General features: G+C 32.3%; 1 protein-coding gene across 1 annotated transcript in view; it reads left to right on the top strand.

Moving 5' to 3' along the window:
* Positions 1-1,225: 1,225 nt before the first annotated feature.
* The window catches only part of LOC129245240 (serine protease filzig), a 97,364-nt gene continuing 82,066 nt past the window's right edge, over positions 1,226-16,523 (top strand). The window contains exon 1 of the mRNA XM_054883284.1: positions 1,226-1,472. Coding sequence (XP_054739259.1) covers positions 1,226-1,472 — 247 coding nt within the window. The remainder of the gene's footprint in view (positions 1,473-16,523) is intronic.

The following is a 16,523-nucleotide window of genomic DNA, read 5'->3' as shown; positions in this document are numbered from 1 at the left end:
GTTGTTCTCTGGTTCAAATGGTAGTCTAACAGCACTTTTAGCTATCCCATCTACTAATTCGTTCCCCATAATGCCTTTGTGACCAGGTACCCAGTAGATATGCAGCCTAGTGTTTCCGGCTAGCCTTTCTATGGCCTCCCTGCTCCGTCGAACATTTTTGGACTTAATACAATATGAGCTTATTGCTTTTATTGCTGTATCCACGTATATATTATATTAATTGTTGAGTTATTTCTTGTTCTTGTGTAGGCTAGCTCTGCGGCTCTGTGTGGAGAAACCACAGCAAAAACTTCCGCTGGAAAATACTGCTGTGGTCTGGCAGCTTGATAGGCTGCCCTATCACTAGTTTTGAGCAGTAAATACCCGCTCCCACTCCGTCTAAAGTTTTAGAGCCGTCTGTATAGATGTGAAATGTTCTATGGCCAGCCCTTATGCCTTTGTGCCATCCCTTCTCTTCAATTATAGTGCGAAACCTTCTCTTAAAATTAAAGTACGTAGTCATGTAGTCTGTGCAACCTGAACTCCACTTTCCTATTGAGCTGTGACCGAAGGTTCTGCAGGTGAATACCCCCGCAGCTACTAGCCTCCTCGTGGATTTCGCTGCCTTAAATTTTTTACTAAAAACAAAAAAAAGCTAAATTTAATTTTCAAAGATTTTTTATTAAACTAAATTGAATTTAGTTTTAAAAGTCTACTTTTGTTACTTACTTTTTTATTTTATCATAGATTCGAAATATTTACAAAAATTGGTGGATAAATAAAAACTGCATAAAATGCAGAAAAAATACTTTACAAACAATAAATGCATACAAACTTACATTTTTCCAATAACACATCTTTAAAATAAATAACTAAAGTACCGTAATAATGCCAAAATTTTACTTAATCTTCCACTTTTCCTTTTTACAGTGATTATTTCTTCCACCTTTCTGTGTCTTCTTTCTGTGCTAAAAAACGCAATAATTAAAAGAACTCACGTAGAACTGAATACTTTTCTGTTAAAAAAAAAATCGAATGCAGAACTTCAACAAAAATAAAATAACTGACTAACAAATCGCATATTAACCCCAAAATCTTATTCAAAAGCAATACTCCAAAAAAATCTACGTGCACCAAACAATAACGAGTACCAAAAGAAACGAAATATTTATATTTTTTTATTTTGTTTTTGCAAATTCCGTGCCGTGGAAATCGTTCTTATCTGGCACTTCGAAACAACGTTGGCATGCTGAAGTGGGTTAGCATAGCGACGCGTCGTAGCGCGTGGCTATCCACAGCAATAACAGCGAAGAGCATCAAAAAGTCAACATCAGCGACAACAAGAACAGCAACAACGACAGCAGTAGCGCGTACGCTGACCTCCAAATCAACATCAATCAATTTTGCCATGTGGCTGCTAACAACCCTCTGCATAATAGCCGCATTTGTGCAAGCGACAAATGGATTTCAGCCAATTGAAGTGAATAACAGCGGTAAGTAGTAGTTGACGTACTTTTATTTATAATTTTTTTTTTTTTTTTACTCTTCTACATTTCTATTGTTATATTTACACAAAGGAAAAGGTATGAAAGTATTGAAGTGTCGCGCTGTTATATTTTCGAGTTCATTAAGTGTGAAGACATTTATTGAGCTATTGATACGATTTTCCAGAATTCGAACAAAGCACAGCTTAGACCACCAAAACTGATTGCACCTATTGAGTGAATACTTTGCTGACATTTTTAGTCCATATATGTACGAGTGCATGTGATTTACCATGAATAGTGGCACAATTAGGCGCTTAAACGAGAATGAGTAATCAAAGCAAATATACAAAAAACTCTCATTTAAAATTTTCAAGTACATTTGAAGTACGAACCAATGTAAAGAAAAGGCGCAGAATGCCTCAATAGGTTAGTGAGAAATATTTTGAATCGATCTTGAGCTCTTTCTTGGTATGCCTACAGTTTTACTAAGTGAAGTCGATCCAATGAAATGGTACCCTCTAAGGTAGAGAGTTTGGGCCCATAGCGCCTACTTTCAACAAGGTGTCTTGAATTGGCGGTTCATAAAATAATCTTGCCGTAGAATGGAGGCCTTGCATTAGGTGAAGTAATTGAGTCAACGAATTTACTATATAAACGAATTTACGTGAAACTATGGTATTCTCCTACTGTTCCTGGTCCACTTCTTTAACAACTTTTGTGTAGGAAGTTTCACCAGGCGGAAAAACAATCAGGTCGCAGTTCATTGCAGTTAGTCTCAAAGAGTTTTTTTTGTTTTTTTTTTTTGTGGTGAAATTTCCTACCCAAGTTTGGTTAGAGTAACTGAACAAACGCGCGAGATTTCAGTTTATTTGGAACGAAAAATAGATTTTGTTTCATTTACTGGATTAGACTACCAGCCGAATCTTGAAAACTAAAACTAAAACTAAATGTATTTTTCATCCCAAATAAACTGAAATTTCATGGCAAACAGCTCCAAACACCGACTTTGTTTTCACAGTATAATTTTTTATCTTAAAATGAGACTAATGTCAAAAACTTATATGTGGAACTTCAACTTCATAGAGTGAAGGTTTTTTGGTTGATATATAAAAATCGCATTTTTTATATGGAAAACCCGGCGCATAGCAAAGCAATCATTTTCTTTTTCTCTACTCAAAAGTACTTTAATAAGCGGCAGACTAATCACCTACCCTGCCTGACTGAGTCCTGTCGAGGCCCTATGCTCCCGAGTGGTGTGAACAAGGAAAAAAAAGACAAAAAAATTATGTAGATAAATCGTTCAACAAAATTTGAACTTTTCCCAATTTTTTTTTTTTAGGCTTCATAAAAAAATACGAAAAATTCCAAAAGCTTTCATTACCAATTCCAGGGTATTTTAATAAGAACTTCTAGAAACACTTTTAGTATGCAGTTTTATGTGTTATCCTCACGGGGCACTGTCCACGGGGTATAAATGCCGTGAGACTCGGAATTACTTCGAGTCCTTTCACGTCAGCTATATGTGCAATCATCTCAGCACCTACTCCTCAGCTGCCCAGCTCTCGCGGGACTAAGATCCAAGCATCTTGGTTCTCACTTCTTTTCTACGCCTGCTGATATAGCAGGTATTGAAAACAAAAATCTGATGAACTTCAGCAGCAGCATAAAGAGGTTAACACAACCGCAGACTAGTCACTGTTCGTAGTCCACAAACACTCAACCTTCCCCATCCCTTTCCCTTTCGTCCTCTTTTTTTTCCTTCACCTCTTTTTCCCCTCTTGCTATGGTATCACAAAGGATGAACCAAACTTCTTCGTCCAAGTGGCGCCACTCTCTAGGCAACCATCACTACTTAACCTTTATGTGTTAATAAATTTGACTATAATAAATTGCAAATTTGAAACTGCTAAAAAATTATGTTGAATTTTCATTAAAAAAATTCTAACTAAAATCTGCGAAAGTATGATGAAATGAAGTATGATGAAGAAAAATCAAAAGAATTCCACGAAATTCGGACCTAAATGGTATTTAATAGACAATTCGTAATACTTTTATAAAAACTATTGAACACCCAAAAACAAAAATACCAAAAAAAAAGTCAAAGTGGTCAAAGTTTTGAGATGCTATAGTTTTGTCGCAGGCTGTATGAACAACCACATAAATCGAATCATATGAATCACCCACGAAGCTTCAATAATTAGCTTTTCATAGAAGATTAAGAAACGCAATGCAGCAGAATTTAGCTTCTTATATACACACATGGAGTGGAAGTGATTTCCCAAAATAGAAAAACATAACAAGTCTGATTTCCAACTCACATTAACTTAAACTCCAGAAGCACCTTGGATTTCAAGAAGTTTGACTTTCGAAGAACTGACTGACCATCGAGTGTCTTTTGGGCGTTTAGTTTTGCTGCTTACCGAATAAATTTGCTTCTTCCTCATTTTTAGTTAAATATCCGTTTGTTGTTCATTTTGTAGCTTACCGCATAAATTCGCCTCGTCCTAATTTACAATAACCTACTTTTTGTACAGCAAATAAATTGGGCTTAGGCTTCGTACTTAGTCGCCTTCATCGCATATGAAAAATTGAACTGTTTCGCCATGAGAAATTTTGTTTGTACAATAAAATGTATGTATAGGCAGCATGAAACAAATATGCGTACTTATTTATAGGGTGATTAATTTTGCGCCACCTTTTATATATATGTATGTGAGCCGCTCAGTGCACACGTCGATTAACTTCATAAAACGAAAAGTTGAGAAACGTGTTGATGTAATGTATATTGTTTTTAAAAATTCCTCTGATAATATGAATTCAAATATATATAAGTATAATGTAGAATGCATAATTGTAGATATAGCTTTCATCTAACGGTATATAAAATTAATAAGAAATAATAGCCAACAAACAATCGTCAGTAATGTTACCGTTTTTATGTGACTGATGGAGCTAATTGATTTGGCAACTGAAAAAAGGAATAAAGTTAAATTTAGATTTTTCATTTTTAAGTTTTTATTACCCAAAAAGTTAGTTATTATACATTTTTATCGCAGCTTTTCCATAAATATGAAAGTTGGAAGTTCGGTTATAAAATAATTTTCATAAGTAATTTATAGCAACTTTATGTTAGCGTCATTATTCTTTGACATGATTCAGCAAGATTATAAATAATGTCTTCTTCATCAGCTGTATGCGAGGATTCGTCATTTCGATTTGTTGACAAATTCTTATAGTAATTGCGTTTGACAGGAGGAATGCATTTTAGCAGCTCCATCATGTCTCTCCATTTTTCCTTTGTCAGAGTTCTACATTTATGATATAATAAAGACTGATCTATATTTTTCAAACTTTGCGGTCTACACACTAAAGAATCTTATATTAATGGCATGAAATTCTGTATCTTCATTTTAGTCACATTTGAATTGTATGAGATAGAGTTTCTAACCTTATCCAGCGTATTTTAAGCCAATTTACTGGAAGCCCTGTGACGGTTACTTTTCTGTTAATGATAGACTGTTCTAAAGGTTTTGTTGACAAAAAATTTTGGTGAGTCATTTGGATTAGATAAAACGGCGCTTTCTTTTTACATGTTTTGATTATATGGTACCAATCATCTGGTGAAAAAATGTTTTGATTTTTTTTCGCACATGACTCAATAAGGGCAAAATCTGAGTCATTGGGCAAATAGCTGTGTCCACTTACCAAAAATTTCATCATTTGAACAAGTTTCAATAAATTTAAAACGGTTTTAATATTTCTGTTTTGACCGGTACACGAGTCCGAATATGTTATTATTTTTTCGAAGTTTGCAGCGTAAGTCTTTATATAGGTACTAAAACGATTTATATTAGAGTATGGAGTTAATCGAAATGGCTTCTGAAATAAAATGCTTATTATTCAGTTGCCAAAAACATTTGCCATTTGACGGTCCTAATATTTCTTATTCAGAAAAGTTATTATAAATATAAAAAGTTATGACTATACAAGGGCTTCGACACTTAAATTTAAGATTTTTCAAAAAGTGGAGTTAATCGATGTGTGCATTGAGCGGCTCATATATATGTATATGCGAAAGACTGATATCTATAATATTCGTAGTGTTCAAAGGGACTCAAATTCAAACTCAGGGGATACCATTTTTAAGTGTAAATATATATATATAAAGGGTTTTCCAATAAGAGGTGTTTTTTGATATTCAAAGAATAATGCTATTTTTTAATATAAATGATCGGATGTTTATTTCATTATAAAGAGGGAGGTATGCCGTTAATAGTGGAAAATAACATCAGGTAAATGACCACCACGACCACGCTTACAGGACACTATACTTTTCATGAAACTTTCCTTAACCGAATTGCAAAGTGGCTGCCCTATGTCCTCGATAGCCTCACGAATTCCATCTTTGAGGTCTTGAATCGACCCTGGGATGTTGGCGTAGATCTTCTTTTTCACGTGGCCGCAAAGAAAAAAGTCACAAAGTGTTAAATCACAAGATCTTAGTGGCCAATTGTGATCACCTCTTCGAGAGATAATACGGTCCGGAAACTTTTCCCGTAAAAGAGCAATGGTTTCGTTGCTTGTGTGGCACATAGCGCCGTTTTGTTGAACATTAACGTTATCCAGATCAATACCATCCACTTCTGGGCATAAAAAATCGTTAATCATATCTCGATAGCGTAATTATTTCACCATTAACACCTGTTATTGGAAAACCCTTCACATATTTTTTCGTGGTTCCTAGGTGCTACATAGCGCCTAATGTAAGTAGTCATGTTAATGTATATATTTTTTGAAGGTATTTTGTATGTATTTTTATTCCCCTTATCGATTTAAGTGTGTTGAGCGTTTGTTGGGCGAGTCTTCCAGCTGAGAGCTGACTGCCCATCATAGAATTTTTTTCTTGCATGCAAACTGCATATCCTTTCTGGAAATATAATACTTGGATGCTTTTAAAAATTATATTATTTATTTATCTGTCTTTAAAACTCGCTAGCGAGCTGCTTAGTTTGTTCTCTACCACCTTTGATGGCAGTGGCTTGCAGTGAAAGCTTTCTGCTGTACTTCTCACCTTTGTCTTTATTTATTTTTCTGATTGGCATGAATTGGGCAAGAATACTTAGACTATAATGTATATTAATATATTGAATTCAGCAATATTGAGCACGCCGGTGCTCAGTAGCTACATTTTTGCTGTTCCGCTTAATAAAATTTGGGGTATAAAGCATCAACAAGCACCAACAATGCACTGCGTTAAATGCGTAAAGCGCAAAGACTTACTGACAAATTTTAACATTTATTACATTTATTTGTTTCCCATTTAGTTTTAAGAATTTGTTGATGCAAGTATAGTTCATTGTCCAACAAAAGCCATACAAATTCAATAAAAAAATGAAAAATTTTGCAAAGTTTTGTTTATAGAAAATATCAAGCATGCTGTTTTATAGTCCATTGAATTATGCTATAATAAAGTGCAAGTTTCAAGTGGCCGAACAACTGCGTTGGTTTTAGACAGTTTTTTTACGGACGCTATTGGGTATTCTCTTCTATGTAAAAAGTTTCAAATATTCATTATATGGAGGGTATTTGCAAAAAAAAAAAATTGAAGAAATCAAATTTGCACTTTTTGGTTCTATTTAATCAAATACAACTGCATACCCAAAAGTTTTCGAAAAGTTCTGCATAAAAAGTATGAAATCTTCATAACTTTTCACCACCAGCAAAAAACGTTAGTCCAGTTGCAGCCGCACTCTAGCTGGCCCATCTGCATGCTTGCGTATCTCTTCACCGCTAAATGTGAAATTGCAATGTAAAATTGTTGCTTTAAAATTAGAAAATAGCATGCGAGCTACACGCACACAAATTTTTTGGAGCGCACTGTGCGTAACTATCGCCGGTTTATCGCAACTGCACACAAAACCGGCTCCATTCACTGTAGTTAAGCGCCTCGACTTCCGGCAGAGCTACGCACTCGGAAAGCGAAGAATGTGAGAAATTCAGTTCATTTAATGCACGATTAATTTTTTTAATATCCCAAGCTTTAGAAAGATATATGAATACTTATACGCTAATTTTGTAGATATTAATGTTGGACTACTTTTTCTACTAATGCTGGTAAATAATGAGGAAATAAATATATGAAATCCATAACCAGTGCTTTTCTACACATACCAAATCAATAGACATACAAGTCAGCTGTTTAGTAGTAGTAGTAATTCTTTATTTATTTATAAATACTGCAACTTACATTTCAATATTTTTTACAATAATTCGTTTAAATATATAAATACATAAAGAAGGAAATAATAAAGAAATAATAAATTTGTGGCAATAACAATGTTGCCTGTCACAGCTCAAAAATTAATCAAAAATTAAACTCTGCAATAAGAAAATTTCTACAGCGTTAGGTTGAGTATATAAAGCAAGTTAGTCTTTTCGAATTGTGGCCATTAAGTATATCTATTACTTCTGCTTCATTTAGCTTCGCTGCGTTTAGGTATTTCGTTCTGATCTCCTTCAGTACCGAACATCTTCCTAAGAAGTGCTGCATATCTTCTTCCTCGTTTAAATTGCAGAGGGTGCATATTCTCTGAGCATTTCCATACGTAGTTGCATTAAGCTTCAGTAAACCACATCTTGCATTGAAAATTGTCGTAATGTTAGCTACCCGCATATCTTCTTTAATATATGATTCCCCTTTTGAGTAGTATAAATGTTTATAAATTCACGTCGCGCTTGACTGTGCTTTTTTTCCTAGCCATGTTGATATATTTTATTTTCGTTTCGGTAAGAAGTTGCACACAGCGATCTTGCCAGTCTGTAGCGGTGATGTTTTCAAACTTCAAACTTCAACCTTCAGACCGCACTCCATTCCCATGTCGTTCAGATGCTTAAGCCAAAACACACAGCTGTTTAAGTGCAGTTAAGAAATTTGACATTTCTGTCTGACATATTCAAAAAAACTGACTATGTGATGTCTCATTACTACGGTTGTGGGCTTTTGTGCTAGCGCTCAGTTAATCAATAACACTGCACAACTCCAAAGAAATTACATATTTTCGACAATGGATTCTGGTACAACGGACAAAAAAAAATATACGTTTGAATTTTATTTTTTTGCACATTATTGTAGTAAATGGTCATAGGAAACTATTTTTGCGTTTCTGAAATATGATATGTTCCGTAAAAAACAAACAATGAGGCGTATTTTTATGGAATATTTAGACCCTCTGACTCCTGAATAGATGAGTATTTTTGGCCTCTTTTGCGAGAGAAAAACTTAAAAGTGCATAACAGTGAGATCTAACGGGTTCAAAAGCGAAAAGCAAGCATCAAAAATTATAAAATAAAAAAGTTATAAAAAGATATTTTACTAACTTCACCGATTTTAAGGAGAATAAACTGAAGTTAAATGATATTCAAGCTTTATTAAAAGATATGGTACTTCTAAGTAGTGTGTTTAATCGTTTTTCAAAGAGATGATTTATTAAAAATTCGACTTTTCAAACCAAATTATTTCTGATTAAGGGATCTGTCAACGGCCATATTTTCCCTGATATTCATTAAAAATTTTTAAAATGAAGAAGTCAATATATTTTTTTCAAAATTGGCATACAATTTATTTATACATTAAAATAATATAAAAAATATTTATTTTAATCATTTAAAATGGCGGATGTACAGTCAATTCTTCCAAGAAAGTAGCAGCAAGGCTTCTCTTCTTCACTCGGCGGGCTATGTAGCATCGGCGTCATGGACCTGAATACAAAAAAACAAAAATTTTTTTGTTTATTAATGTCATAATTTCATAATTTCTTCACGGAATAAAATGCTTAAAAAAAATTAATTTGGAACGTATTTTCCTACTATTTCTGCTTCCAAAAAATTATTTTTTCGAAAAATTTTCGAAAACTTGTAAATTCACATAGAAAGATCATCAAAAAGATCTGTGCAAAGCTTCTCGGAGATCGGTGAATAACTTTTCGAGTTATCGTGTACGCCAATTTGAAAAATACTTAACAGTCAATAGACAGCATAGGGTGCATAATAGATCAATATGGTCGCAGTGCTAAAGGCCCATACCTTAACCCTTTACTACCATTAACATTAACCATCTTTCATGTAGGCAACTTAGTCCCAAAGTCACTAAGGCTTACAGATTTTGAAGGTATAGCGTGACTATTTTTTTTTTTTTTTTGCAAATTTTAAAAAACCTAATTATTAACTTTCAAGTATAGCTTCATTATCCTCAAATTCATGATCAATCTGGCTGAAAGAATCAAAAATCCTTAACCCTTTACTGCATATGGGCCCATATATGTTAATGCACTTTTGATTCAACTTTATTTCCAAACTGAGTATTAGCAAATAATTCGAATTATTTTCAACCATCAACTATATGTTTAGCAATAATAGAGCGTTAAAAAAATTGTCTATGGCTTTATGACATTTCGAAATAACCTCACTTTTGCGCAATTGGTTGAAAAAGCAGAATTGCGAGTGCGAGTGATTCATTTTCCAAGAAAGATAACAGACTAAAATGTTAGTGCTTTTTGATAAACAAAATACTTTCATGGAGTCGATATGCTGACCTTTCTCGATGGGTAATACTTTTTTGGCTTTTCAACTGTTTTCTATTAAATTCAAATTTTAATTGGTCGAGCCGACTCAGGCTTAAAAGACCCATATATTTTGTTTTCTTTACTATACAGCTACTTTTTATATATAGTTCCTTATAAAAACAAAACTTCTTCTTTATTTTTTTTTAATATATCTTATTGATATTTAAATGAAGCTATATCCACCGTGATATAATTTTTGTTTCAACGCTTTATTACAATAATTCATGCAATAAAGGGTTAAGGAGCTTCGCATGGCAACTACAGGTTTAAGGTAGTAGTCCGGTGTAACGACCGAAATTTCGACGTTTTTTCATGAATCTTTTTTAAAAAGAAAATAAAATGCGATCGTTTTGAAGTTTTTACATGTTTTTCTTGGTGTTTTGAAGTATATAAAAAATTTGTTAAAGTTAATTTTATATTAATTTGTTTAAAATTTGTGACGTCAAAGTGGAGTCCTTAAAAAAAGGATGAGTTGGTTCGGGGAAACACACAGCCTTCCAAAGTCATCTGAAATAAAAAAATTCAAAGAGATTATTATTTTATAGACTTTATTTCAGGTCCCGAACCTAAAATATACATAAAAATATAAAAACAAAAACAAAATGGCGGACTTGTGAAAAAGTTCTCAAAATCTAATTTTTTTTCTTCATAAAATGTTTAAATTAAATAGCTTATTATTAAAAAATTAAATATTTTAAAGGTCCGGGATCTAGATATGTGTCTCTAGAATAACGGGTTACATTTTTAGCCAAATCGGTTGAATAGTTTTGAGTCAGTGATTCCCCGAACTGCGGCGCGCTCTCTTATTTTAGCTATAACTTTAAAAATAATAAAAATTTGTGTCTGAAATTTTTATAGTATATTTTTAAGATGTTTTTCTTCCGAAAAATGTAAAAAAAAAATTCGATTTTTTAAACCCGTCATACCGGGCTACTACCTCAAGCGACTGTAACTCCTAAAATAGCAAGTGGAAAGTTTAAAATTAAATGCTGTGTTTGAGATTAGATAACTGGCTGTCGATAAGTGTCAACAAATTGTCGGCTAACATTTTAATTATTTCAATAAACAGCGTATCACGAAAACAAGTTTTGTTATTTTTTTTATTTTTGTCTTTATATTTGTTTTTATTAATTTTTTTTTTAATTATTTTTTTTTTACTTTGCGCCCACTGTTAGATGAAAAAACACAATTTTAAAGTTTTTCTCGGAAATAATTTTATTGGCTTTTAAGTAAACCTATTGTCGTATGTATTAGACTTTCTTCGCAAAAGATGTATTATATTATAGAAAACTCTTTGTAGTGTGGCAAGATAAAAATAAAAAAGTCTACCATTCCTAGAGCGTTCGCGTAGTTTCGTCTAAAATAAACTACAGCATATAACCACAAAGACTTTTATAGTTGGTAAGGAAAGACTCCGCACATTAAGACTAAATGCCATAAGTTTCCAAAATATTAACCAAAACTATAATTATATAAATAAAAAATATTAGTAATTTTACTTACTCGTCTTTTTTTTTAATCACAAACCTCTTTTAGCTCTACCTTTCTCCTCGCGAATTGCGCGTTAAGTTTCCAAAATACTTTCTTGTCTATATTTACTGAACACTTGCCACGTGCTAATTGCAGTATATTTTTTGACGTTTATTTTCCATTTCAACACCAGCATTCAACATCTATTGAAAAAAAAAAAACAAAAAAAGAGAATTTGCTACGCACTTTTGTTGCTATTTAAAAAGTGAAACACATTTCACACTAAATTACTAAATGCTTAGCATAGAAAATAATTTGCGGCGAAACCGCCCGAGCTGCAGTGCCTGCCAAATAACTACAGCAGCAGTAAAACAACAACAGCAGCAGCACCAATCACTGCAGAAGTTAGCTGCTTGATAAAACTAGTAGCATATGCCGCATAATGCTCTAATTATAGAAAGTAGGATTTGAGTAGCTCATCGACACTATTAGACTGGCAAACAGATAGATAGATGCTGGCGCTCTAAATGAGACTTCTACTTTATAGATACCGTTTTGTGTGCTCACATGCATAATTATGTAGTCATACGTATATTTTACATGCCCAAATGAATGTATGTGTACACAAACACATGCTTACTGCTGTTAATGTGCTGCTTTACACGCACTGCAAATTCCGCGCGCACACGCAAGTAATGAAGCTTGAAGCGGGTTTGTTGCTTAAGTCTTTTGTATGCGCGCCAACCAGTCAACCGGAGCACCCGTACTGGCATAAATACAAGCCGGCAAATTTCGTTGTGAGTATGCATGTGTGCGCATATTTGTTTGTATAAGTGCATGTATGCTTGCTGTGGCGGTAGTTGGAAACATAATAAAAGTTTCACAATATTTTACGCACTTTCACGCTTGTAAGTAAGTTGGCATAATAATAAATTTGTCCAGCCAACTATTTAAAGTGAAAAAATGTGTCCTAAAATTTTTTTACTACCTTTTTTAGTAAAAAATAAACAAATATACTTTTCTTGCTGAAATGATGTTTTAATTTAGGTGGTCACAGTTTTTATTTATTTATTATTATTTTTTTTTTTGTTTTGTTTATTATTCTTATTATTTTTTGTTTATTAAATCTTCCTAGATTTCTTGTGAAATGCTAGTGAATCACCCAAATTCAAAGTAACTAAAACAGTCAGACACAAATTCTTTGGTCTTGAGACATTTATTTTATGGGCTATTACAGGCAATTTTGATCAGTAATTGTTAAATCTTGTTTATTACAAAGGTAGCGCTGTCAAAATAGAGCTAAATGGGTAGTGTAAAGAATTTTGCGAAAATCACAATTTGTTTAACAAAGTAACAGGGCTTGAAAAATTCTAACTCTTACCTTCTCCCTCTTTTAACAAAGAGCCAATGAGCTCAAAAAGGTAAATCGAAAAACGAGCTCAACACGGAGCCCAGATTTTCACTCCATACTCCTCAATAGCAAATATTTGCTTCGCCGAAATCTGAACATTTGTAGATTGGTGAGAAAAATATCCTGCATTAGATATAAAAAAAGGTTGATTAAAAAGAGCTCAACGCCCATTTTTTTCTATTCTTGTGGAGATATGTACGCTACAGTCTCCCTGCCTTAACATCTTGTGCTGGGAAAATAATCAGTGAATTTGGAATACTCGTAGTTAGGTGCTCTAATGGCGCTCGTTTGTTATGTCAGGTTAGCGCTTACCTGCGAAGTGATCCAAGTGTTTCAGGCATTCTCGTCCATTCTTCTTAAAATTGATTTATTTGTAGGCTGGAGTATGATATAGAGTAAACTCAGGAAATTTTTGGAAATATTCAATCATTTTCAGACTTCTTTAGAGTTTTTTAATGTGAAACATATGTTTTCTTTTTAAAATTTCTATGAGAACAATTTTCGAAATTCTTAGCGGAAAAAGTTAAGGAAAGACTTTTATATTTTACTTGAATATTTTACTACATTTTTTCAAATTTTTAATAATTTTTTCCCAAGTTTTATAATTTCTGCAATTATGTGAATGTAATGAAGTAAAATATCTTTTCTTCTTTTTATAATTTTGATGAAAGCAATGCCTGAATTTCTTAGAACAAAATATACTTAAAAAAATATTAGGACAATTTTTTAATATACATTATTCTTGAAAATCTTGCTAAAATTCTTTGGTATTTTAAATAATTTCTTCCACTTTGTTTTTTGCAATTTTTTAAATAATGTGAATATAATAAAGTGAAATATCTTTTCTCCTTTTAAAATTTTTCATGAAAACAATTCCCAATTGTTTGGTACAAAATATCCTAAACAAAAGGTTAGGAAAATCGTATAGAATTTTCTTCTCCAAAGCAACGACAGGTGGGCATTCCCCCTACTTAGGACTGGTAGCAGCAGGCTAATCACCTACCTTGTCAGAAATCAAAAATATTTTACGAAATCAATGCAAAACTGAGTCTTGCCGAGGCCCTATGCTCCCGAGAGGAGTGAAAAACGAAAAAAAATAAATATATGATTTTCTTCAAAATTTTACTAAAATTTTACATATTTTTAATAATTTTTTTCACCTTTTTTGCAATTTTTGAACTGATTGGAAATATTTTTCATTTCTTCAAAATTTTTATGAAAACAATTTCCAAAATTCTTAGCATAAAATAAACTTACAAAAAAATATAGGGAAAATCTTTTATATTTTTCTTTAACATTTTACTAGATTTTTTAAAATTTTTAATAATTTTTTTTTACTTATTTTATAACTTTGAAATTATGTGAATATAATAAAGTGAAATTTTTTTTTTTTAAGATTTTTATGAAAACAATTTCCGAATTACTTAGCACAAAATATAATTAGAAAAAATATTAGGAAAATCTTTTATATTTTTCTTAAAAATTTTGCTAAAATTTTACATATTTTTAATAATTTGTTTCACCTTTTTTTGTAATATTTGAAATGATCGGAAATATTCTTCATCTTTTCAAAAATTGTATGAAAACAATTCCTAAATTTCTTAGCAGAAAAGATACTTAAAAAAAGCATTAGGAAAATTTTTTATTTTTTTTTTTTAATTTTACTAAACTTTTTAATATTTTCAATAATTTGTTTCACTTTTTTTCATTTTTTTTGCAATTTCTGAAATTATGTGAGAATAATAATGTGGAATATCTTTCGTTCATTTTAAAATTTGTATGAAAACAATTCCAATTTCATAACACGAAATATTTTTAGAAAAATGCACTAGCACAAAATATACTTAAAAAAACATTAGGAAAATATTTTCTTGAAAACATGACTTAAATTTTTAATATTTTTCATTTTCTGGCTTTTTTGAAAAAAAAAATTTGTGAAAAAAGAGGGTGCTTTTCTTAAGTGGCAAAACCATGTTTCCTAACAATTTTGAACAAAATAAAATTTTTTTTCTTCAAATAAATTTTTTTTTAAATAATAATTTATCATCAATAAGCATGTTTCCCAACAAAAAATAAAAAAAATTTTCGTAAAATAATTTTTTTTAAATAACATTTTATCAAAAAAAATTAAAAAAACAACTTAGATGTTATTAAGACACGAAAATTTTCAGTTCAAAAACTCTATAGGTACCAAAATCTTCAACCCTGAATAAGTCTGAAAATTATTAAATTTTTTCCAACATATTTTCCGTTTACTTCTAAGTATACTCAAGCTTATAAGTAAACAAATTTTTAGAAAAATTGTATCCTATCTCCAAAGTACTTAGCTCAGCTGACATGGAATCGCACAAATGCAATAGCATTTTTTACATTTCTTTAAAATCGCATGCCAAATCTCTTTCAATAGTGTAATCTATTTATAGAAAAAGTTAATTATTATTTTTTCTGCCTGCCTCGTACCGCCCGCAATGCTTAGGCACCCAAACACGCCGCTGCTGAATTTGTGCTAAATAGAAACGTGATGACATTATTATTACAATTTTACTTCTGTCAGCTCGACTTGGCTGCCCACCACCACGACTGGTTAGCGTTATGAGGCTTTTCGACGCGCCAACGACGTCTTTATGTCCCACATTGTGGTCAACAGGAGTAATAATAACAAGTATTAGTAATAACAGCAGGCATTAAGGCAACAAAAACAACAACAACAAGAACGGTAGCAATGTACGTATAATTGAATATATGTAAGTACATTTACCCACATGCGTCTGACAGTGGCTATGGCAACAACAATAATAGTGCGCACAGAATAAGTGGCAAAAGCGAGCAAGCGCAGCAAAAAGAAACTAAAAAAAATAATGTAAAGCACGCAAATGCACGCGTATGTACGCAAGCAATTCAACTACAACTTCTATTTCCATTATCACTAGCCATAATTTCACAATCACGTTCCGCTGCCACTTCTACCAACCATTGCTGCGCTGCGCCACGTTGTGCTGTGCTGCGCTGTGCTGTCTCCTCCTTCACTACATTTTACACTAAAAGAATTTCTCTGCCTATTTACTTGTTGGATGGCTTGCTGCTGTTTGTAGTAGCTGTTAGCATATGTAAGTGGCTACTGCTAACTCACCTAACTCACACACACACACTCTCACTTCCAACATTACCATTTAGTATCAGGCTCGTATTCGTATCAGCTTTATTCTATTTTTTTATTTTTTCCGAATGTTTTATTGTTGTATTTGTTTGCCATTGAAAATTTTATTATTATTAATGCATTGCCAGGCAAAGCACGTTTATAACTGCATATTCTGCATGTGTTCTGTATTCATGTAAGCGCATATGTGTGTGTGTGTGAGAGCATGCGTGAGTATTGAGACGGACGTAGTTGCAAATAGAAATTGTTAAGTGATCTTTCTGGTCAATAACTGCAAGGCAGTGTGTAAGCATTTTTCGCTTTCTAATCTTAAGAAATTTTATAATTTTTTCTTTCACTTGTTAGGCAAACACTTAGCGAATTTAATGCGTTTTAGAGATAGAAATACAATACGTTTA

The sequence above is a fragment of the Anastrepha obliqua genome, chromosome 4 (genome assembly GCF_027943255.1).
Source record: "Anastrepha obliqua isolate idAnaObli1 chromosome 4, idAnaObli1_1.0, whole genome shotgun sequence".
Classification (NCBI taxonomy): domain Eukaryota; kingdom Metazoa; phylum Arthropoda; class Insecta; order Diptera; family Tephritidae; genus Anastrepha; species Anastrepha obliqua.
This window is presented reverse-complemented; position numbering and strand designations above follow the sequence as displayed.